This window comes from Fopius arisanus, unplaced genomic scaffold (assembly GCF_000806365.1).
Source record: "Fopius arisanus strain USDA-PBARC FA_bdor unplaced genomic scaffold, ASM80636v1 scaffold00058, whole genome shotgun sequence".
NCBI classification, from domain to species: domain Eukaryota; kingdom Metazoa; phylum Arthropoda; class Insecta; order Hymenoptera; family Braconidae; genus Fopius; species Fopius arisanus.
Window position 1 is genome coordinate 424,146 of NW_011887797.1, and position 26,258 is coordinate 450,403.

At 37.0% G+C, this 26,258-nt stretch overlaps 1 protein-coding gene across 5 annotated transcripts in view; it reads right to left on the minus strand.

Annotated features, from left to right (window-relative positions):
- Positions 1 to 26,258, minus strand: part of LOC105268512 (amyloid beta A4 precursor protein-binding family B member 2) — a 73,784-nt gene that overhangs the window by 6,798 nt on the left and 40,728 nt on the right. For 4 of the 5 annotated variants that reach the window (XM_011308127.1, XM_011308126.1, XM_011308125.1 and 1 more), the window contains 2 exons: positions 14,304 to 14,598; positions 592 to 732 (listed from right to left, as the gene is read on the minus strand). In XM_011308127.1, coding sequence (XP_011306429.1) covers positions 592 to 732; positions 14,304 to 14,598 — 436 coding nt within the window. The remainder of the gene's footprint in view (positions 1 to 591; positions 733 to 14,303; positions 14,599 to 26,258) is intronic. The other variant, XM_011308128.1, reaches the window with a different exon arrangement.

Sequence of the window (26,258 nt, forward strand, 5' to 3'; positions counted from 1 at the left end):
TCCTCCCCAGTAATCATCACCGTTCGATCACCCGTCGTAAATGAAAATCGTTTCAATTTATCCAGATGTAGTACGACCCATTAAAATTCTTCGCAACGCCTAGATGAGACTGAACAATGAAATGGCGATAAAACGACAGAACCTACCCCTCATAATCAAAGGATTAGGGATCATTGAGTAACGATTGGTCGAGTTGCGCGATAGGCTAACGACACGTTTTCCTTGTTTCCAACGGGTGGTTATCGTCATTCTGTCTCGGGGAAATGACCAAGTGAATTTCCACCCAGGGCTTGGGAAACGATCGTAAGCTTTTATAGGCGTCATGGCTCGCGGTTCATTGGAATTAACGATAAAATCGGTGTGCGGGGGAATGAGCGGCCCATGAAATTCGCAGTGCAGGTGCTGCATGACTACGAATTCCTGGAGACGTCCTAAAGACGAAATGCTCACCTGAAATTTTCAAGCGCTACGTTCTTTTTTCAATTTTTTTTTTTGTTTATTTTGAAGCCTTGGCTCAAGCAGAATTATAACAAATTAGGTTATGGAATGGGGAAGGATGCAGTGATTAGTACGACTGTTTGAAGTACGTACTTTCTGACGTTGTGGTCTGAACTAGCGGCATCGAGGGTCGCGGATGACTTGGGCAGTGCTGATGACGGTGGAGTTGAATTCCCATTCAGATTGTCATCAACCAGCGTCGACTCCGCTATCTCCGCACCCTCGCTGCCATACCTGAATCACGCAGAATCACGTGGGAATTACTATTGCACTAGTTCAATTTTTTTCTTCCAGGAATTCCTAACAATTGGGTGGAATTCGCGATATATATCGATTAAAAAATTTTCCCAATTAGTTATTTGAGTCTGACTCTAACCGGAATTTTATTCTCTGAAACTGTAACAAGTGGTTCAAGTAAATCCTGTAAAATGGAGAATAAAAATCTAAAAACCTACGGGAAATAGCGATTTTTTTACTAAGACCTTTTTTGGAGAGATAATCAAGATCTGCAAAAGATGTAATTACACGCATTTCGATATCTCCTTTAATTGTGAAGATATGATTGGATTGGAAAAACCGATGGAATTGTAATTGTGATCGTAATTAATGAGGTAATGAAGGTAATTGGAGGTCGTTGATTTATGGGGAAGAGTGAAAAATAGATAAATATTTTCGCGCAGACGGAGAGATCTATTTGCCGTTGAAATTAACGATCGTAAGAGCGCAACCACTTATTACGCATTCGCTAATCGTGTTGGCATCAAAAGGATTAAACGAAACATCCACCGAGTGGAGCTCTCTGGGTTTTTATTTTATTTAGGAAGTTTAGTAAACTTCTGAGCGGCATTTTGCTGGATACAGTCTCTAATGGAGATACTCTGCCTTGGGTCTGTTCAACTGCAAAGAGTAAATAGAGAATGCCACATACACGGCGACCCCTTTCATCTGAATTCATTTATTTCGTTGTAGTCGATTGTCATTTATGTTCTCGCCATAATGGACTTTTGAGGAGGCTCTTGGGAAACCGCAGGTGCATCTCTTTGCCGTTCCGGGCTTTCACACCTCCCACAATAATTACTATTTTTTTCGAAGGGAACGTGAAAAATTTCACACTCAATGTGTTATTTGAAACCCAAAACGCCAATTTAGGAATAACTCACATCGTTACGCTTTTTTGTCAATTTTTTACGTCAGGTTTTTTCCTTTTCGATATTTATTTAAGTAAAAATTCATTTGCTGCGTTCTGCGCATCGCTATTCCATTCAAATATCTTAATTTCCCAAAAAATCCATTACAACTGCAAAGTCCCATTCTCCGTCCCCAAAAAAAAATTAATACAGAACTTGAAAATTCCCATGAATATTTTCTTGCCTTCAATTCTCACATTAATCTCCACAAAATCCAAAAAGTCAGAATTCTTGAATTCCTGAGAATTCGCTTCAATTTGCAACTGAATATTCGCATTAAGGAAAAAATGCAAGTGCCCCAACAAATTCTCCTGACCTTTAACTGAAGCCTGAATTAAAAAAAAATTCTTCAATCCACTCAATTTTTTTATTCGGGATGCGCATTTTTCATAATTTATTTCCGGTGCGTTGATCATCTTAATGGATGCCCATTATCAAACGATAAAGGAGTTTATCTCATTCTCTGGTTCTCTTCCATTGGATTCGGCACACGAACGTCAGTACAGAATGTACGGCGTCGTTGGCGTCGGAACGATCAATACGCACGGCACCGGCGCAACACCCCCTTTCACCCCCAGCAAAACTTATTCATCCCTCTCTCTTTAACTCGTCGGTACACCCCCCTCCCCACCCATCCGAGGCCGTCTCCCCATTTTCTCGTTTCCCACTCGTACAACCCCACGTCAGTCCCGACGTAACACGGGCCCCAAATCATCCCCTCACACTCTCAACCCTAGCCCAACCCTCGCCCAACCTTCACCCAACCCTCACCCTTCCTCGGGCGCTTTGCCACTTCTGGGGGAGTACTAGACGGTTTCAAAGTTTTCGCTATCGAAATACCAGGGGTCGATTGTCCCCCTCCACCCGCTATTCCTTCATTCGTTGATCACCCGAAGCCTTTAGTAATTAAGTTTATGTTGATTTATCAGACCCCCTCTACTGCATTCTCGGAAATGTAAAAACAATATATTCTGATGTGGTTTTGAGAAGAATATGTATGTATGGAATACATAGAATTGCACGATTTTTCATTAATTTTTTCAGGAGAATCCGGAGATTTTTTTCCAATTTTCACATTTTGACAACTTTTTATGCTTTAATTTTCATTATAAAAATTATATATTGATATTGAATTTATTGATCGCAATATTTTTTTTTTGATCATATGAACCGAAAACTGGAATTACATGAATTTTTCAAAAAATCACGTGACTTTTCAATTTAAAAAATGGAGATGAATGTGTTGTAAATGTAAAAAGGCAAAACCTTCAGTTTTTTCAACTTGAAATTCCACAAATAATAAAGAGCCACGGAATGAAAAAAACCTCTGACATTTTCCCGAGAACCAGTAGTTTCAAACCCATTGGCAAAATGACCCACAAACACAGTGAAAAATTATCTCCATTCCTCCACAATTATTTCCCCCTCTTATGCGAGGTTATTTTCGCGCACGACAAAGCCATAAAAAATTCCCATAAACCCGAACCCCCACTTCATTCCCAAAAAAAGAAAAAAAAATCCAGTGGACCTGTAGAAAACACGAAAATTTCGGCTATTCCTGTTTCCACCTACATTTGTTACAAACACTTTATGGTAACGCAGATATAAAAGTTTGCGATAAATGTTGGAGAAAAAGTCGGTAGTTACGGTTCTGGGTTCATGACTGGGTTTCTGCAACTGTAAGCCAAATCGTAAATCACTCGAGACAAGGGAGCAAAAAGTTTTTTCGGAGAGAAAAAAAAAATATGTTGCATTCACTGTGAAATATATGTATATACTATTACATTATATTTCACGTCACGAGCCATTTCTCGAGTACGTGGACATCAAATGCACATTTCGTTGGATCTCATCAATTTCTTTTTTATTTTTCCGAGTGATTTGCAATCGATTTGGAGGGACGAGAGTGGGAGAGCGGATTTTGGCTGCAAACCTTATCAAGCTTCTTATCTGGGGCTCGATTAAGAAAAAGTGCAGGTGAAAGATAGAAACAGAAATGACGCTATAGGAATTGTCATTTGAGCCTCCAATAATTTCTGTGCATTTATTAAGACATCAATTTTTTATAAAACATATTCCAGAATAAAATGAGTAAAAAGTCGTAATGATAAAAGGATTTCTAATTAAATACATCGATCTTTGTGGCTGTTGATCTAATTTCGCTAAAAGAAACACATGTTGAAAGAGCCGAGAGAGGAATGTGAGTGGGACGTAGAATGAAATTCCATTTGTAGGATTTATGGATGAGACAGGAGTATGTGCCGAGTGTGAAAGTACTCGTAATTTCATAATGCACCTCGGGATGTACCTGTTTGAAGTTTTGTAGTACAGCTGAAGAGCCAGTGGAAATGGTCTTTGGTCGTCAGACATTTTATTGATGTTTATTTTCGTCCACTCGAGGGAATTCTCTTGAGGTAGGGGGCCCTCTCGTAAAATAGTTTATCGTGCTTAATAACATTTTTTAATGGTTATTGATCCCGAAGGGGTGAGAGAAAAGGGGTTGGCAGTTTAACCCCAAGTAATTTTTAGGAGTCAGTGGTACGTCAGGGGCTGGTGCACTCCTCAAAATATCTCGACCGACTTTCAAGATAAAATTTGAGATCCGATCTCGGTTTCGAGACACTTGAGAGTCAAGATGATATGCAGACGTCGGTCTTATCGATAGAGTGGATTTATTTAAGGGCCGTCACTTTTTTTCTCTTTCAATCTATTTTTTTTCCAGAGGTTTATTGATGTATCCGGTGTATTTTTGTCGGGACTTTTTTTTACACCGAGTGCAATCGAAACTAGAGAGCCTCAAATGTTCATGGGAAGTTCAATATCTCGTTTTTATTTGCGAATATTGGAAAAGTGAAGTTGAAGTCCTATTTTTATTGCAGCACTGTCGAGGATTTCGCTTTGTTGTCTGAAGTCGGTATTAAATCGATAAGTTTTCCTTTCGCAATAAACATTTGTTTACAATTAAATAAAGTTAATAAAGTAAATATTCAATGTCAATTATTGAAAAGGGTGAAATTCAATTTAATCGCGAATTTCAAGGAAAGCCCCGCGTTTGCGTTGCCGGAACTATATGCAACCCGATAACATCTGTGAAAAATTAATAATTAATGATTTATTTATTGCAATGACTTACAGTCAGCTCCCGGTGCTCTGGATATCGCCAGCTATCGGAATCCGAGGCACTAGCTCGACCTCCACTAAACTCGGATTATTATTCATTTAAAAAAAAAGCCGTATTCTCCGTCGCTGAAAGTATTGAACTGTTTTTTTTTTTCACCACACGTTGTAAACGCCCAGTAACTCGTGTCTCACCGGCGTTCGCTCAATAGCTCAAGGACCACTGGTGTAACGAGTGAGTAATGATTAACCAGTGATTCAAGTACTTTCACACTGGGCGTCATTGAAAAAAAAACACGCGCTCTGGAGTTCAATTGATTCTCCAATTGATTAATAATTGTTCGATGTTATTAGATATCACGAGGGATGGGGCATGAAAAATTGTGGAAAATGCCTGGATAAGTCTAGGATGGCGCAGTGGCTGGAGAGAGACTGAATCGCTCGTGCAGGGGCTGACCAGCTTCGGGTGAACTCGTCAACACTCGGTCACAGTCGTTCCGCCCAGTGACGTCATCGTGCCGTACCATCGCATGTCTCTACTACTTGAATTCTGCGGACTATGCAGTCCACCAAGTCGATTAATCGAAAAACAAAGTATACTTTAATTATTTAAGTTTTTGTATCGATATACTTGATTCAAGTTGATACATTGTACTTGGCATTGTTTAATTGTTGGACTTTATAAAGTGCAAAATTCTCGTTTACTTGAATCAAGTATAAGTTAAAAAGAAAAATGATGGAAAAAAAATTGAAAATATTGAAAATATTTTTGTCTACAGATAGTTGAATCACTTTATTTATACTTGATTCAAGTATTCAAGCATTTAAGTATGCGCGTTGTACTTGAAATGATTATTTAATCGATTTTTTAATATTTTGGCTGAATTTTCTAGAGGAAAATTTGAATGAATAAATCGAAATAATAATAACTGATAACAATAAATTGTTTACTTTATTCGAATATATGTGATGTATTCATGGTAGATAATAGAATGCGATGAGAATGGATTATTCAATTGAAAATGAAATACACTACATTTTTTTCCCTGTGGTTTTTATCCCCACCCTCGATTTTTCTGATATATACATGGCCGAATGATTAATAGCCGAGGCTCAACTATGGAGATTGATCCGTGTTGTTTAAATGTGAATGACAGAATGCGCTTTTTTATTCCAGCTTTTGTCGGTGGGGCTTTATTTTCGGCGGACGTATTGATATCCGGTGTTTGGGGTGGGGCTGAGAGGCATGAAAATTCAGGTGATTATTTTCCGGAATTTCGAGGCGGGGAAATTCAATCGATTGCACCACATCGATTTCTCTAATGAAAGGAACCTTGATGAACGTAATCCAAATTCAATTAAGACCCACATCGAGAATTCAGGTGCAATTGATACTGAAAATGAGATGAATGGCTCACTGGGATGGATTATCGATTCTAATTCTTTCTTCTTTTGGTGTTTGTTGGCTGAAGCCCCGGAAATCCCAGAGGCGTGTCACGAACACCCGAACACTTAAAAATGCATAATAAATCTTCGCCTTTTTCTCCTTGTTTATTTTTTACTGGGATTCTTTTGTTCTTGTGAAGAACATAAACAAGGAGTTTCTTGGTACTGAGCCCGTCTCCTTATCCACTCAATCGGACAAACTATCCTAGGTTCCTGGCAAACATCCCTCCAGGCACGTCGAAGACAACTCAATGGAGTGGAGAGTCCAAGTTTTGAATTTACTTTGCACTGCAACTTCTCTCTTTCGATTCATTGGCCAAATGTTTGAGTCTAATTGAGACTAAATCCTCTCCCTAAAAACTCTGCTTACCTCTAAAAAATAATCAACCACCACTCACTTTTAATTCCAATAATTCCCCTGAATTTTCAACAAAAAAAAATCCAAAGCGATCTCCATTTTATCATCAATACGCAAAGAATATTTTCTAGTGTCAAAAAGTTATTATTCTCGATACTGTAATTACACCAATTACATCAATTTCCGATTGTAATTATAAAAAAAACATTTGAGTCAGTTTTAATCTCTCTTTGTGGATGATGTCTATCAGGATTTTGATATTTTTCAAATTTCCGGGAGATCATGATGCGAAAATCCTCTCTATTCGTACGTTCTCGGAGGAAAAACCCTCTCCATTTCCCAGAGTTTCCCCTGGCATAGACATAACTTGATGCTCGCTCCGAGTTTAAATTCTCGCGGGGATTCAACGACGATGTGAAAAGTAGAATTTCAGGGAGGGGGGGCAAATGGTCTTGCAAGAAAGTACGAGAGTAGGTTTCCAGCAATAGTCATTCAAGTTGGATATATAGTTGTTCCAAGATATTTTCCCACCCCTCCTGCGCGGTTAATACCGTCAACCGTGCAATTATGGAGAGACTTTGGCCGTTGGCAAGAAAACCCTAGCCAAGAGATATAACACAGTTTCGATTCTCCCGGGGGAAGGGCCTCCCTAGGCACAAAATCTTATTTATTTTATGGTATTCTCCTGAAGTTTAAGAACCCCTTCCACGTCATATCAAAGCCCACCATGATTTTTTTTACTTCTCCCTTAATTACATTTCAACGCAATATTTCGGGGCTGAAGAACTTTAATAAATCGCTTTTTCAACTTCTTTATGCATGAAAATACTTTTGCAATGGCATATTCATTACACGAGGATTTACCCTCCAGTAACGAATTTCATCTCATTTTTTTCCACGCAAATAATAATTGTTTCGAATTAAATTGCAAGGTGTTAACCTAACAAATCGACTAAAAATCCATCTGAAAAATTAATAATAATTGATAATTTAATAGTGCAAATGTCGGTACTGAGGTGAAAGGGGGAGCTGTCCCTACAATTATTCTCAGTTTGAAAATAAATCTGACAGGGAGAAAATGATAAAGTGCAATTACAAAAAGGTAAAGGTGATGAGTTCGATACATCTAAGACATGCAGTACCCCCGCAAAGTTATTTTCGTTTTGTACTGCGGAAAATCATGAAGGTGCATTGAATTAAGTGCTGAAGAATCCTGGCGATGAAACCAGTGGACCGGAAGTTAAAAGTGGCTCAAAGCCAGAGATGAGGAGAGAAAGAGAACGACGACAGAGGGACGCCCACAAGTGGCACCAGGATGTATTATTATTTGAGTATTCCCAGGCCTAGTCACTTTCCTAGGGCTTTTCCTACCGCAATTTACTGTTTCTGTGTAATGATACTTGAGGTCATACCCGTGCACGTGCCTCAATTAGCAAGAATTTTTTACTCAAATACAAATTTTCCTCATTTTTCCCAAATAAATTTCGTCTAAAATTAATTCGACAATAATACTTCATCATAAATAAATATCTATTTAATATAGATAAATCTCCTGTTAATATGAAATCAAAATTTCATTTCAAATTGATTTATTTGAATTTTTAAGTAATTAGATTATTTATATACTATATTATATATTATATATAACTATAATGTTATATATTTCTCGACGTATTGCGACATTGACATATAAAAATGCCCGAGGAGGCAGAAGGGGAGTGTAAAAAAATATACGACAAAGTTTACGACGACACATGTTCTACACGACGAGTCACCCTGTGTCATTACCCTCCCCCCATTCACCCCGCGTCTTTATACCCAAAACACATGTGCCCCGGAATTCACCAAGAACATCCCCAAATAACGGGAGTTTGTACTTTTTCAAATCTCGGATAAATGACTTGAAAAGAAGTGAACGATTGCTCCTTGAAATTGAGAAATTTGAGGTTGTCCAAGAATTTATGATGGAAGAAGTGATTATCCGTTGGGGAATGGAAACTCGAGATGGGATTAATTACACCTGAGGTGTAAATGCGTCCTTGTTGGCCTTTGTCCATTATTAAGGCCGTATGGCCTCCCAGATGCACTAACTTGTAACTTGAGGGTGAATTTAATGAACTAGTACATCACATCATATTTTTAATTAATTCGATACAAGTTGCGGTTTTCATTTTGATTGCAGAAATCGATGGAGTACATTAAATGGTGTCAATTAATCTTGCTACTTATTCCCCATCGTAACTACCCACTTGAGTACATGTACTTCTCCGAAATACCGAGAGTAATCGTTGTTCACTACTGGAGCACAAATCTCAGCTGTTGGCCCCGTGCGAGTCCTAAAGGCGAAAGGAAAAATGCACGGACCTCGGGAGGGTTTAGCATATAAATGAAATCCCAGCAGCTCGGTGGAATATCAATGTGTGTTCCACCCCGTCTCTTCAGCCCCTTGGTTTGGGGATGCCACAATTCGCCTTTTCTCCTTTACCCTTATATACTTTTCCGGGTGCCCACCCTCTGGTGCTTTCGTGTCAATCAAACCCACTGACGGGAAAATGCACTGAGCAAAGAAAACTTCACCCGGGGGGAATTCATTGTCCGAGGAAAACGATCCGATACGTGTCCAATACCGATAGACTTCCTTCCCTCGTTTTGTTACATTCAGTTTATACTTGTGACCGACCTCTGGTATTTCCCACCCTTTTATTTTCACAGAAAATCCGAGGTCGCGGGTCGTTACGGTTTTGTAAAAGTCACTGGGAGAATTTTTCATGAAAAACTCATACGACTGTCGCGGTAAAAATGACCGAACTGGTCAGTAAGGAGCATTGCGAGCTAATCCCAAATATTAATGTTTAGTCGAGTAAAATTTCGTAGGTCCCATCTCGGTCAATTTAATTAACTAAGTTAATAAACGAAAACTCCCGAAGGCCGAAGGCACTGGCCGAAGTGTAGCATCAGTCGCCAGTTAATTCTGGATCATTAAATGGACTTCCCAGATAATTGATGATCGGAGTAGTGATTTTTTCTGCATTTCCCGTGACTTTTCATCGATATGGACCCCCCATTTACTCGTATTATCTTAATTCTTGTTACAAAATGGCAGGAGTACTCATCATTAAGAATAAATGCCTGTCACGTCTTCCCGGAACGACTCATGCTCTCCATCATCCCCCAAATAGCCAATATGGAAGACAATACTCTGGGACATACACCCCGAAAAAAGAATGATATTTGTATTCCTGTTGGCGGGTTATGCCCCTGGTTACACATACCAAGGAGACGAAAAAATGAAAATTTGTAATTCGTATTCCCACGAGATTGGCTTTCACAAGGGTGTCGCACACGTGTTCCGCACACGGGTTTTCTTCAATGACCGAAGCGTCACATTTTTCTCTCCTGCGCTTTAACTTTATTCTTCGGTATAAAAAAAAATCAATGGTGAGTTGTCGGAAAACATTCGCAGCGAATACACGACTTTATTTCGCATAAATTGATTTGCGATTGAAGAAGATGAAATTGCATTTTTTATTCAAATTCACTCCCTTTTCCATCCCGAGCTTTCACCAGAGGAATCTTTCTACCTTCATGTGTAACACCCATTATTATATTTATGGTAAATGAGAATTTGCGTTATTGGAAGTTAAAGCTGTCCTATTGAAAAGTCAACGACAGAGTTTTCATGAATATTAAGTAATTAATTCTCTAAATATTTGAGTAATTCTCAATTTTTAGATCTATATACGGTACCTTCGAAACCAAAACCTTGGAAAATTTGGAAAAATCCAAGCAATTTCCTAATCTATCGAAAATTCCATCGTATTAAAAAATCACTTTAAAGCTTCATCAGAAAATCAATTATCATTTTAAATAAAAAATTGTTTAATTGCTCAAAAATGACTTAATTAACATCCACACAAATTACATAAATTTCCTATTAATTAATTAATTTGTATATTCCACAAAGTTATTTAATTGCTATTTCGTGAAAAAAAAATGTTCTTTTGCAATTTACGTTGCGATGAATTCCGTCACCACAAGGACGAGAAAAAGTGGGAATAAAGGGTACGAAATAAAAATATAAAAGGTGTATACGAAAGCTCGAAGCGTGAAAGAGAGGCTGGGCGTTAAGGGGTTGTACAGTTGTGGCTGTGGATATCCCGAAGGAAAAGCTGCCTCCACCTCCTGGAGTCTTTGCTAACAAAGGCACCTTATTTCACGCCCAATGTATCTCGCCTCAGACACGATCGTTAAGATACCTATCCTCAGAGTCCTTGGTCCCTCCATATAGCAGAGAAGAAAGACCCCTCTGGGTGATTTTCACTGGCAACCCCTTTTCTTCGTTCACTCAATACCACCCTCGGCATCACCAGGTACCAGGCAAATAGCCCATCGTCTTTCCTTATGGTTTTATCCTTCCTGCCTCCAGGAATCACCCAGACGCTTATCCAAATGCACAAAACTTAACCACAAGGTACCGCATGTGCCAACTACACTCAACAACTAAACATCAACCGCTTCTTCTGGAAACAACGCGCCTAACGTTTATTGCATTATTATTGTTCCTGTATTATCCGGAATATTGGAGTTTACCGAATTAAATGGAAATTACCGGCGGGTAATGAACTGTAACTTGTTACATTCAAATTTTATACTTGAAAAATTTATTATGCCCCTATATGTTTAATTACGGAATTTATTCTGTTGAAATGATATTTAATCTACTAAATCAATTGATAAATTTTAGCTATTATTATGTAAATATGTCACTTTACAACGGTAATGGTGATTTTTTGGTAATAAGTAATTTGAGCGGGCGGAATGGGACGATTGTTAACAGAAATAAAAAAAAAGGACAATTGCTCCGCACGCGCATTCGTTCGAGAATACTTTTTCGTTTTTATTTTATTGTACTTTATCTTGTTTAATTATATAACATATCTCTTCAATTCAATTATATTATGATTAATTTTCAGCGCTAAAGCTATTATTTTAAATATTTGTTAATTAATTGTTTTCAACTTTCTTAATTAATTGCATTCACTATTACGGAAATACTTTCGTTGTTGATTGCTATTCTTTACAATGGAAAGTTAACGATTTCGTTGATTGAATTTATAAATTAAAATTGAAGAGAGCTCGGAGGGATTAAAACACCGTGAAATGAGAGAAGCTTGAGTAGTGGCAAGAGGAAACGATAAAATAAAAAGGTGGTAAAGTCCTGAATGTTACGAGGGTTGACGTCCAAGAATTGACACACGAGTATGAAAGATAGCCGACGGCCAACTTTGTGGTAACTTTAGATTGAGTTCAATCTTCTGAGCTTTTTCTCTCCCCATCGCACTTATCGTTTAATATATCCCGTCTGATCTGGAGGGAAATCTTTAAATTTCCACTGCAACGAGATGAAGTGGAGAAAATGAATGAAATAAAAAATAAAGTGAATTCATTGCGCCTAGGGCTTGGAATTCATCCGGTTCGTCTCTCATTTTCTCTTTCAGCTTTAATGACCCGGGGAATTCGCTGGACTTACTGCCGGTAAAAAGGGACTCGTACTTTAATCCGAAAAAACTTGGGGAGACGAGTTTTATTGAATTGTCGCGGATTGATACTTTGGGCTCAAGTCCACAAGGTGGGTCGGGAGAATCAGCCGACTTTACTGGTGACATGAAAAAGTTCTTCTAAAGAATCGTAAGAAAATAATATTGGCTCTCCCCGGGATAAAACTTGTGTATCTACCGCTAATATTTTCTTTCATTGCACTTCAATTTTCGAGGGGAAGGTTTCAAAATAGACAGAGGGAATTGACAAAAAAAACTATAAATTCCTTCTTTTCATCTTTCAAATTACGCGCATACGCTCATTCACAAACTTTTTCCGCGGGGTAGCACTTCCGGAATTTAAACAAAAAAAAAATACGTCTAAAAATCTTTCCCTTCGATTCAATTAAATTCTTTGTCAAAAACTGTCTTTCATTAATTTCTAGGAAACTATTTTCCATATTCGCCATTTTTGTATTTTTATTGATACAGGTAGATTAACCAATAAATTAACACAGATAAATAAATTAATAATGAATACAAATAAATTAATAAGAAGGATCCAAAAATTCAATAATAATATTTTTCTAACATGAAAAACGAAATAAAGAACTCTTATCCACGTGCAAAAAAAAATGGATATTTCGCCATCTATGTACACTACACGATTTAATAATACCATTACATAAGACTGTGTTATGTAGGCGTACATTGCAGAGGAATTACGCCGTTGAGCTTCTAGCACACACTCTGACATTGTGTAAACCCTCATCCCACGTATCTTCCAGTCCCTGCCCCACCCAAACCTTTATTTAACGTTGATGAATCACTCATCAGACTCCAAAGAATACACGAAAAATATGTAGACTTCAACCAAGTATACTTGACTTTATACTTGACTCACATATATCATACTAGTATGTTAACAGGCTAAGGTATGATTAATATACTCAATATTTATATATTTAGGATACATTTTTAAACTGTACTCTGTACATTATTCTGGGGCATTCCCTTTAATACTCAAGTCATTCATATTTAATTATAAAGTATGTACTTTATTCGAATGGATTGCTTTTTGTGGCGTATTGATAAGAAAAAGTAATGAAAGAAAAATGAGTTAGTGCTGATTGTCCAGGGAATTGTCTACTTAAAAAAAATCTTGCACTAACGAGTAACGAACTCAATTTTTTGTATATTAATCCGTTCACCGACATTCCCCGGTAATCCCCGTAACGAGGTTAATCATACCCTTAATTTCAACGGAATAACATTCTGAGAAGGGGACTATCTCGTTATTGCATCCTTTGATGCACCCCGAAAATCCGAAAACGAGTTTGAATCAGGTCCATCGCACTCTCGAGCCCCAGAATCCATCGGACGGACTGAGAAAACCGACAAGTATCTCCTTAATTGGATTTTCATGCTCGAATCGTCTCTTGTAGATTTTTTTTTTCAAGCTCTCCGCCGATGGAGACTAGTTAGACGAATGGGAATAATGCGATATCGAATCTACGACCGGGAAAACGTCGGCATCCGAACGTTCGTGACGTCTCGAACGTAATTTAAACCCGAGGACATTTACGGGGAATTTTAATCGAGTCACTTGAAAAGCTCTGACACCTTGTCAATGCGTTTGATTGCGACTGGGTTCACGATTTTTTTTTATACCGAGGAGATTCATGGGGCTGAGTTTATAACTGCACGTTTTTTCGAAATATACTTGAGGAGAATTATTTATTTGGATGAATAAAAGAAAAATTTAATCCTCTCGCAGAAAATTTAATTTCAGGGGATTAATTAATCTTTGTCTCATTGCAATTTATAATTTGACATCAATAAAACAATTCGAGATCATGAGCTTACAAAAAAAACATTAAGCAATAAATAATTGGCTGATCAATTTTCTTTGATTGCTTATCAATAATTAATTTTTTTAAATAATGATAATTCAATGAAATTTAATTTTAAATGAATAATTTTCACGTTTGCATCAATAAAAATAAATAAAATGATAATAACAATAATGAATAATTGATCAGTTCTCGTGCAGTTGAATAATTTATTTTATATGATTGAAATGAATTCAACTCCAAATGAATAATTTTCCAATTTCAATTGATAAAAATGGAAGAATAACTGAATGAAAGTGTCACTCACCCGAGATTGTGATTGGCTGTATTGTCTGGTGTCTCTGCACCGACTGGCTCCTGTGTCAGAGGTCCTTGTGTTACATCAACACCCATGCTACCCAGGTCAAGTGCTGCGTAGGTTCTGCGAGCATGTCGTCCACCACTTCCACCTGTAACTTCACCACTTCTACCACCACCTACCACCAATTCCTGATAGAATTCCTCGAACAGTGAATTCCCGGTGCCATTGCTATTGAGGGCGTCATCGAATCTCGCTGACTCCAGATGATAATTGGGATTTTCGAAGGACAAGAGCCCGTTCTCTGCAAGAATTAAAAAAAAAAACATCCATTCAATTACGTTAAATTACAATTACAATTAATTAACACCGCATCAAGTACTCGCGCCCACAGAAATCGTTCAATTAAATCAATGATAAAATTCCATCCTAAAATAATACTAATAACAGAAACTTCATTTCCATATTAATATTATTAATTATAATTAAAATGCGATGCAGCCACAAATCCTCTAAATAAATGTGAATAAATTCACAGTCTTTGAAAGGAAATAACAAAACAGGGTTTTTTAATTATTCAATATTAATATTATGATTGCAATGGGTTTACTTAATTTAATTGAAATATCGTGGGCAGATGTTATAATGGAATAATTAATAATATTCTCGTTTGGTTTTGAATTTTGTCGGTTTGTTGGGAGAGCTGGTGCTGAGGTGCTGCTGAAAATATTCGCCAAAATGTATGGGGGTTGAAAGCGGTGATGACTGAAGCGTGTGGATATAGAGATATTTTCATGTACATGGGATTGTAACATTTTGCGGTGATACGAATATGCCAGAGATAAATCCAACGTTGGACCGCACACTCACTCAAACTCCTCAAGAGCCGCAGACCGCGAAGAAGGATGTTGCACAGACATCGGTAAAATACGTCCATTATTTCCTGTGTAAACTGTCATGTTGATGGAATTTTAGACCGTCACCAACAGCCCACGATGAGACTCATGCAAAAGCGACATTCGTGGGTGGTATGTGTCACAAATAGGCGTTATGAAGCTTGAATGTTTAAATAATATTTTGTCAGATTTTTTTTTATTAATCCTCGTGTGTAGATTGACGGAATTTTATCGCCAATTCGTTATTTCCCTTTTTTTCCCACGCGTATCCATTTGTATGCGGTGCTAGAATATTTTTTATTGTTCGTTTTTCCTTCTCTTATTTTTATATATTAATAAAAAAATATTGTGATTCTTGGAATTTTTATTTGAATAAATCGTTTTTTCGAGTGGCAATTATTAATTGATTATGTATTAGCAGGTAAAAGGATCAAAAATGGTTATATATATGAATAAATTGGTGACAAAAGGTAATATAAATAAAAAAGAAGGAATTGCTGTTAATAATTTAACAGATAATTTTCTCCGGAATATGTAAAAATAATGAAGAAGAAATGAAATTCCGAATAATGAATGAATTTTCCCCGTTGCGATGGAACAGATTCATGTCTCGGGCACTTCCATTACGCAACACTTGCCCCGGTGAAACTCGAACAAGTTTCTGGAGAAGTCCAGCTGGCATTAGACATGGGAATTTCACCAAGAATGAGTCTGACAAAAAAGAAGAACCGATGTGAAGAGTGTGAATGCAGATGTTGCTTGAGAAATACTCGTGGAACAATGACGAGAGTACAGAGACAAAAGGTAGAATTGCCCAAAGCGATAACCCCTTTAACGAAACTTTCTGAACATGGTTTCAGTATTAGATGAGGAGAGTTGAGGGACGTTGATAAAAAGGGAGTAAGAGGAATCTCAGGGGTGAGTGGAAAAGAGAGGAACAAAAATGAACAGTGGCTTTTTGCTGCGCCCCCGATGAGTCAGTGAGTCTATATCGATCCTCATCGACAAAGTGGGACTTTCCAGTGGTTTTCCCTCTTCTACACTTTTTTTACACCCTTCTCTGTCATCCCCCACCTTTTTTCCCCATCATTTTCTTTACCTCTCGGGTATTAAATTTCATGGGAGAACGGCTTGCAATACCAATTCGCGCCGATACCATCGAATTCTATCTTCAAATCTCTCAAGATCAATGAATACAAATAAAAATAAACTTATAGATTTTTCTCCAAGACAAAACCACAATTCTTTATCGTTTTGATTTTTTTGTTGTCTTCTTCAGTTAAAAACCCAGTCAAATGCGGAATGTTTTATCTAGGATTGTTCCGCATTCTTGTCAAGATGCGTTTTCAGCGAATATCTCGGAATTGGAGAGAGATAGGAATATTTTTATTAATACCTTATTTGTAGCTCTTATCTTTTTCGATAAAAAATAAAGATATAAAAAAATCGCTATCTCTGTGCAATTTCGAGATATTGACCGAAAACGGTGATTGGAAAGGGGATACTTGTTCCAGTACGCTGTTTTGTTTGAGATTTCATATTTAGTTGATTGAAACTGGAAATAATATCAAAGATAATAGTTTATAATTCATTGGAATGACTTACTATCATCCGGTAATCACAAGGAATTGAATATAAATAGTCTGATATGGATTAAGGATTAAACATTTAATAATGAATCTTCTGTCTCGTACTATTTTTACCTGTTTTACTCTTCTGATTACAAAATTTAATCACGACTAGATTTTCCCTGAAGCCTCACCCGAGGGGATTAACAAAGTGATTACAACTCGACAAATTTCCAAAGAGATTGCGCTGAAAAGTTGTACAAAAGTGCTTCCACTGGTGGATTCGCTGCGAGACGCCATGGGTATATTCAACCCTGTTATTTTACCCCTCCATTAATCCCGTATCATGGTCGAACTACGACATCAGAAAAATGAAAGCAAACGGGTGCTTTTACCAAAAGAGAGGCAAAAGGAAAGGCCAGACCAATTCCAAAAGCGCTCGTTAAGCTTTACGATCCGCCAAACGCCGGCCAGACGAGAGAGGTCAAGATTTTTCGGGACTCCCCCCGTCTGTTTTCAACTTTTCTCCACTTTTTTTTTTATTCCCTTTTCTCTGGGGGGCTTGGGGTGGAAACTCACTCCTGTTTTTCCACGTTCGATCGTTTGGGTTTTATCGCACAGGAAGACATTTTGGGGGTAACGCGGGGTCAATGACGGAATAAGACGGAATAGAACGGAATAAGACCCTTTTTTTCTCATTCTCTGGAACATGAAATTTTTGTCCCAATTAGAAAAAATTTAATAACGCGAGAAAAAAATTTTTAGGTATCGTTATAGTATGAAAATTTATGAAAAATATAGAAATATTATAACAATTTAAAAGAAAAACAATGTGCAAACAAGTTTCACTTGAAATAAATAATTTTTCATCGGGGATTAATCAAATTAAATTGAATAAAATTTTTCCAATCTTGAAACTCATACCGTAAAATTCTCTCGATTAAAACAAATGACTTAAAACTCACTCCCACCTTTCCATTAATCAATAAAAAAAATCCCTATTGAATGTAAATAACACATAATAAAAATTAAACAATTTAAAAAATGTCAATTTTTTTTCCTGCACCCTCAAAAGCAAATCCTCCACTCGATCCAAATAAATCACTCGCCGAGTGCACTCTAAATATCATAATAAACATGTGAATGGCACTAATTCTGACAGCGTCAATTAATTACAAAAATGAATTTAAATATCCAGAGGGGAAGAAATGCTGATTCGCTTGACTCGGAAGAAATCGGCACGCGAAAGCATTTTGTTCTGAAGTGCATAGAGTGCATTAGTATGGGTTTAAAATACGGAATGGTTAGTAGCTAACCAGCGAGGGGGGTTGGGGGGTGGTTGTGGGGGTGAGACGTCGCGACGCCAAGGCATTGCACGGCGCCGCACGCAAGCCTTGAAACACCATTACTCGCATGCTGACTTCACTCCCTGAGGCATATACCCTTTTCCTGCTTCACCTCTAGACCCACTATTTTTTCCGGCAAGACCTACTGAATTATTCCACGTACATAGATAGACATTTTAAACTACTATTCTTTTTTCACCACCCACTTCCATTTACTCTTGCATAAGCCGTTTTAATTTTTTTGAATTTACTCAAACTGCGATTGCTTATTTATCGCCGGCGGTATTTTTTCTACCATTTGTATTGGCTCATGCTGTTTTCGTTGTAATTTGCGTAACGATTTTTCGCGGAAATTGCGCGAGCGAAAACCCAGGGGAAATCCACGTGGCATTTTCGGCGAAGTGGAAATTACAGTGGAAAGTTCGAGGGCAACGGGGCAACGACCGCAAATTTACAGGAATTTTTCATAATTTTTTATTCTATTGAAAGATTCAGTCGATTTCATATTTTAAACAATCTCAATTAAAAGAGATTATTCACTCCATTTGTCAATTCTTCGCCCCACCCAATTAGTGAGAGAAGTGGGGGAATATATCGTGCAAGGAAAGTCTGATTAAAAATATTACGAATAATGGATCGGGGAAAAATTTCTAGAGAACTTGAGTCCACGGGTCACGCACAGAGATGGGAGAGGGTGAAGACCCGTGATTAATTAAAATTCTATCGCCTGTCCGATCGCAATCCGAGGTGCCGATTATTTTTCCTAATTACTCCGGCACTTACTCAAATGAGAAATAGACCGGGCAAAAATTACGAGTGACGCGTCAATAAATATCGAATATTATCGGGATTTTATATTGGCGCGTCAGGATCCCCATGGGTGGGATAATCCCGTTAAACCCGATATTCTGACTCATGACGCCATTTTGAAATAGTTTAGAGAATGGCTCACATCCCTGGCACGAAGGGGCAATCGATAGGCTATGGATAGCCAACGGAGAATGAAAAATAGAGTCTTGTCTCAGGGATGAATCGATAGGTCGAAACCTTGCTATTAGAATTAATTGTTCAATGAAAAAATTATTTTCTCAGGGCTACGACCACTTGTCCATGTATTTCACTTACGCAATTACCCGCGGAGAACTTATTTTATTTATCATTCATGTATTTATCTCTTCATTTATTTATTTATAATTAATCGTGGGACATCAAACGATTCGATTATTTCACTTGCAATCACAAGTAAATAAATGTGAAATCAATACTGTATAATATTTACAGTATTATATATTTATTAAAGAACCCCGACCCTGGGATATATTTTTTTTCAAGTTCTGAATGAAAATTGAATGTTTCGGGGATCTCTGACAGATAATAATTGAATCACGTGTTAAATTTTCTAATCTCTCTCAACGCGGGTGCTAATTACAATAATTTCTCCCAGAAGCACTTGCACCCGATGCTCACGAGTTTTCCGGGTTTAATTACAGTCCCAATCTCCTCCAGGAAAGAAAAACGTCGCATAATTTTCCCGATAAAGAATTATTCAGGTCCCTGTAAAATTAGTTGCGAACAAACTACGAGACCTCATTATTTCCCCGATAATTCCTTCAATTACCCGTTTCTCCTTCAATTATGCACCTGTGGTATTGATATCGTAAATATCAAGGACATAAGCCCCAGGTTTATCGAAATATTATGAGATGCGTCGAGAATTACGTAGCGAGATGTAAAAAAAGGTGATAAGGGAGGGGTCTCGACCTTTCGTGGAAAAACTGCAATCTACCTACGCATTTCAGAAAATTTCACACGTCGCCATTTTAACGCATCACAACTTTTTCCACGTTCGAGCGTAAATAACTTCAACTGCGGAGGGTGAAACATAAATAAGAATTTAGGTACATAAAGTAAGTTCAATGTATGACTGAGAATTTTATGTCCCGTAAATATCCTGACATTTTTTTTGCGCGGCAGTTATGGCCGCGCGGGAGGGTAATTTATGCAAATTGACTGGAGTTAATCAAAACTTTTATTGTTCATCAAATTTTTTGCGTAAGAAGAACTCCATGAAATTCCCATCCCATTATTTTAATTAAATACCAAAAATCATCAATAATTTCACCAATTTCCACCCACTCGTCAAATTTTTACTTTCCACAAATTCCCCTGTTCAGATTTCACGCCATAATTCGGAAACTAAGAAAAATACTGATTTTTTTTGAGAACATTTTTTATAGAACAATTTGTGGACTAGAAAAAAGGTTATTACAAAAATTTTGATATTTCCGATGTTTCTGAGATATTGAAGATAAACAATACGAATGTTTCGATCCCTTATCGACTCCGCGCTCAACTCATGGTTTTCCTCAAGATTACCTCTTTATCTACGAGATAATTCCGAAACTAAGAAATATAGCGAAATTTTTATTAAAACCTTTTAAATAGAGCTAATTATAAACTCCGAAAAATGTAATTACAAAAATTTCGATATTTACGATAGTTTCGGAGATATTGAAAGTGAAATGCACTAACGTTTGAGACGAGGCAAACGTGAGGACGGGGTGAGCAATAAATAGAATTGATAAGTGAATATGAAGAATTCCGTGGGTATGACGGGTAAATATTGCGTTGGAAATACGGTTGACGGTAATTTGGAGTGAAGGAAGTCATCCTGAGAGTTTCTCGAGGTTTTTATTTCACCTGGCCGTGCTCCAAGCCGAGGTCGCACCGATGGAAAAAAGCTCGTACAAGTGAACCCAGGCACGTACTCACCCAGGACTTACTTGAAGGACGTGTTTACAATTTGTGGTTTAGGAGCCAATGAATTTTACCCACTACCTCAAATGTCAAGCTCAAATATTGGAGAATTTAATTGGGAAATAAATTGGACTGATGCCGTAGCGAAGTCGTGTTTTTGACGGCTGATAATTTAATAGAGTTATTACCACATATTGGTGAGTGCGTTCAGTTAATTAACAGATCAAACAACAATAATTGACTTTCGGAGAAATTACGTTGAATTGACAGCTACCGTCTTAATTTCCGAGGCTGAATCCACTCAGATCATTAATTCGCTCGTTAAAAATCTATTACTCGAGAATTTTTACCCCGATCAATAAAGAAATCAATAAAATACTCGATTTCTAAATTCAATTGATTCTTGACGCCCACATGAAACAATTGATCTCAATTTCGAATTGTTAAATGGAATAAATTGGAAATATCGATTGAATTTTTTGCATTATTTTTCTGTTCATCGTTTTTGAATTATTTCTTAAATAATATTTTGAATTCTTATTGGGACGTTTCGCTTTCGAACAATTTATTCCTTCAAAGGCCTCTATTCATCCCCATCTGCCCCTTTTTCTCAGGTAGTGTAAACGAAAAATTGGATTGCGATGAATTTCTCGGAATAGAGCAATATTTTCTGATTACATTTTCGTCCAAGGGAAATCGGCAAATAGAAAATGATTGTCATAAACTCCCCGGGCATTTCTGAACGAACGAGGGAACGGAGTTGAGTGCTGGAAAAAAAAATGAGAGGGGAATGAATAATTGGGCACTTGCAGCCCCAATACATTGTACAATCGTAATGTCCTTCTTGCATTGCATAAAGCCCCACCTCATTACAATGTGCCAAGTGTTTCCATTGTTGACTCAACACCCGTTATCCCCGTGGATTTTTCATTAATTACATTCTTTGATGGCATCAACTTTTTGCCAACTATTTTCCAAGGATCTTGGAGAGGTCCGATGTAATTCGCGAGAGTGCCAGACTCGTCGGAGAAATTATGAAAGTACCAGCGAAAAAGAATCCAACTCTGTAAACACGTTAATGTCAGTTGAAAAGACGGCGAAGAACTTTTGAGACAGCGATAAACCTCACTATCGTAATTGTACTGACTATTTGAGGACTGTATAGAGACATTTTCATAAAAAAATAGTCAACATTTAATTGAATTCCTCTAAAAAAATTACTCGGGAAATTTCCCTTCGACGAAATTTATTCTCAGTTTTTAAATAAAAATACAAAAATCCCCTAAATATTCATCCGATACTGAAAATTAATTAATATACAGGAAATATTGAGCTAATTAGTTTTTATAATTCATTTTTCCAATGCAATTGATGAAGATAGAAATTAAATTAATTAAATTATTCACTTTTTTATTCATTAAAGAAGAAGAAGGAAGAAGTGATTTTTTTTTCCGTCACAATCCAATAATTAATTAAACCAAAAAATGAATGTGATAATTAAAAGGAAAATCAAATGCTGCAGGTGTTAATGAAATTGGGGAGTGTTTTACTTTTGGATGTAAAAAACAATTATCGGGGATTAACGAGTGACACGAGACTATCGTCATTTTACCTCATGTCTGCAACGAGTAAATCAGCGAGCGACAATTGCGACAGGTTATGGAGGACATAAACCAAGTGAGTGTGTATCTAAGTCAACTATTATGTCCACTTTTCGTATTAACTTGACTCGTTAGGAGTGAATTACAGCCCCTGTCTGAGATGCTGTTTAAATATGTGTACATTATTCGGGCAATCTTCATGGTCTAGGGTATGAGACACTGTAGTCTGCCAACTTCCTGCATGAATTCTCGTTGGACATGTTATGGCATGATAAAGATGAGTCCCCGTTGCTTTTATCTCGATCCCATAAATTCGTGGGGAGTGACTCCATTTCAAATACTGTTAGTCACGGTTAGAAATTTACTGATAAAAATATTCATTTCTCTCCACCAAATTTACTCTCCACCAGTCATTCCTCCCCATCTCCCCTCAATCCCATCTCCCCATCTCCCCTTCTCAACCCTCCTCAAATTAAATTATTTCATTCACTCTATATCAATTCATTTGCACAAAAAAATCAATCGCTATATTTTAATTGTTTATCATAGCAATTGCAATTACAATCACTAATGAAGAATAACATTTTGTTTAATCTGCGAAACCCCGGAAATTTAATTGTGCAAAAAAATGTCACATTCAATATTTTGACGCGCAATTGGAGTCATTGGATTACGATTTTTGCGAACCAATGACATGCAATGAAAATGGCAATTGAACACCGAAAAATTCGGGATTTAATTTCGAGTAATTCCGGGAAATAATTCCTGAATGAAACTCCGATGTTTTGCTTTCACTCGAGATCATCGGGAAAATAAACAAACAGTGGAAAAAATAGACGTCTGTGTTATTGCAAATGTTCACCTTTTGAATGAACGATCCCGTGGATTTCATCCGTGTTTTAAATTTATGCATCCGCTTTCACGGTTGCATAACAAAAATCGATATTACGTGTTTTCGATGAATTCAGATTTAACGGACGACTTGATTTAAGCTGCGAATTTTTTGAAACGTGAAACCACTCACGGAAATATATTCCAGTCTTTTGAATTTTCCCAGTGATTATCAAAATTATATTTAAATATATCAACAATGATTGCAATTTCATTCTGTTTTTAGTTATTCAATATAAATAATAAATTTAAATAAATGAGTCATTAATTTTGTTCTCTATTTGAAAGACAAATTTCAATATATATTTAAATAGATAAATAAAAGAACATGAAAAATTGGAAAAATTAGACGATAGTCCGTGAAAAAATGGATATGAATAATTTTTTCATTCTTTGCAATTTCAGGAATAATTTTCCTCCAGTGCATTGAGTTTTTTTTTTATTTTCTCAACTGCAGGGAGACTTCCAAAAAAGACTCTCATTACATTTTTTACCTAATGTTTTTTATATGACAGAAAAAAATTAGAAGAGCAAGTCGTAGGATATGAATGTCGAGATAAGAGAAGATATGGGAATGAAAATGTTGGGGATATTTGCATGTTCAGTGAGAGAAAAAAAAATTGAACAGCAAATGAGCCGAGGCCTCGCCCCAGGAAACAGCGAGAATCTTCTCAAGTCCGGGATTCAAGTCCCCTCATTTCCCCTTTTTCGACTGTTTACACTTTTTTCCGCTCCAACCCTCGGAGCAAACTCTCAGTGTCGAAACAAAGTTTCTAGATTCTTTTGGGGGTAAGGAGAATAAAATCTTAAATTTTCCCCGGAAATTCCAGACGCTCGCGCACAAGAGATGAGATAATTTTCTTCTTCAATTATTTGAATTGCGCCGAGGAACAACGACATGTTCTTTAGCTCCTTCCTCCGAATATTGCGGAATTATTTTCGTATTTCGCGTAATTCTGGAAATTTCGGGGTATTTTAAATTGCGAAATAGCGCTTTTTTTAACGTTCTGGGAATTTTGGGTGAGACTCAAACAGGAGCTGCCGGATAATGTAAAATTTGGACTCGAGTTGATAATAATTTCATCGCGGAGAAACTGAGAAAACTTGAAACCGTTTAACCATGAGGTACGAGATTGAATCCAGAAATTTCCTCGAACGCAAAGTTCACTCGATCAGTTCGGTTAGGATGTTCCGGGTTTAATACCGCATTTTCTTTCCGGAAATTGCGGAGTATAAACCCGAGATTCGGGTAACTATCGATCTTAGAAACAGCTGACAAACTTCTCGAATGACGCTTCATCTGAAATTGAAGGAGCCATTAATAATCTCGAGATTGGTGCCTGCATTTCTGCGGTTTCCGTTTTCGATAATTACCAGCAAAAAGAGGAAAGAGAGAAAAACTCTCTAACACAGAAAAAAAATTCACGCACTGACAAAAATCATTTGTGATAATGAATAATAATTTATCTTTAACAATAAAAACAAATATAGAGATAATGAATAATATACAATGAGATTTCGTCTGCAATTTACTTGTGCCGAGGAGATTTACTGAGAAGAAGTAATTGAATTTCCATTTTCGATTCTATAAATCACAAGCTGAAAAAAAATTACAGAAGTCAGAATGCGTCAATTTGGAGTCTGATTCGTTTCCCTTTTTCATCTTTGGAAATTGGAGATAAAAAACTGGAGACTAAAAGAAAAAATTGGAAAAGAGTGGAAAAGTGGAATCAGAAGGGAGAGAATTCTCTGCCCATTAATTTGGATTTGATTCACAGACTGATCAGCTTGTGATTAAAATAAAAATTATAGGCCTCGACATCTCAGTAAATTTTCTCCATTTTCCACTGGGAACTACCAAAACAGCCGGTAAAAGGACGACACAACATTTAATTTAAAACATCTTCCCCAGAAAAACATGAGCGAGGATAACACGTCGGAAAATTCGCGGAACATTGAATTTTCCACTGCTGGCAAAACTCTAATTCGAAAAGGGGAGAAAATCCGGAGAGTGGAGTGAAAAAGGGCAAAGGGAAAATGGAGGTTAGGATAATTTCCGGTTTAGCAGCCAACTGTATACCAGCTGTATCGATCGATCTTCAAGATGTGCACACAAAAAGAGGACAAGCAAAATCAATTGACCCCTTTTTTGTTTTGGTAACGAGATCGACATTATTTCTGTTGTAAGGCTTCAAGTAGAACAAGTCAAGCATTTTCCTCTTCTTATTTTTTATCCCAATTTTTCCTTCACCCGATAATCCCGTTTCACTGAAAAAAAAAATATATTCTTCCAGCCAATCAATTTTAATATGTATTTTCTTGTCGTCAGTAAATTTATTCAACAAAAAGAATTGTCTCGTTTGGGATTAACAAATTGATTTCGATCGATTGATTGGGAAGCAAAAGTAATCAATTAGAAGGAATCCGATGATAACGAAATGGGTTATTGCATGATAACCGAATTTATTCGAGTTCAGTTTAGGATTTTTTAAAAATTGAATATGGGATAATGAACAGCATCGGAGAAAATGGAGGTTGAAATGGATTTTTCTGCATGCGGGGAGAAAAATTATTCATTTGAATCGAGTGAACGCCTTCAACAGCGCGAAACACCGAGTTTTTCTTGCGGAAAAAGCTTTTTGCGTCTGTTTTCCAGATGGAATATCCCGGAGAAAATGGTGTATCAAATTAAAAGACAGAAATTCCAATTAAAACAGTCTCATCGTCACTTCAAATCGCTCCTAACTCAATTTTTAATAACAATCACTGAAATTCTCCCATTTTTTTCTAATATCGAATTATTAAAATCTAATTATTCCCACTGAACCGAGTTAATAATTTCAATTTGTCATTAATGCTTCGAGTAATGAAAAGCAACTGGGATAAAATGATTGTTATGTATAAT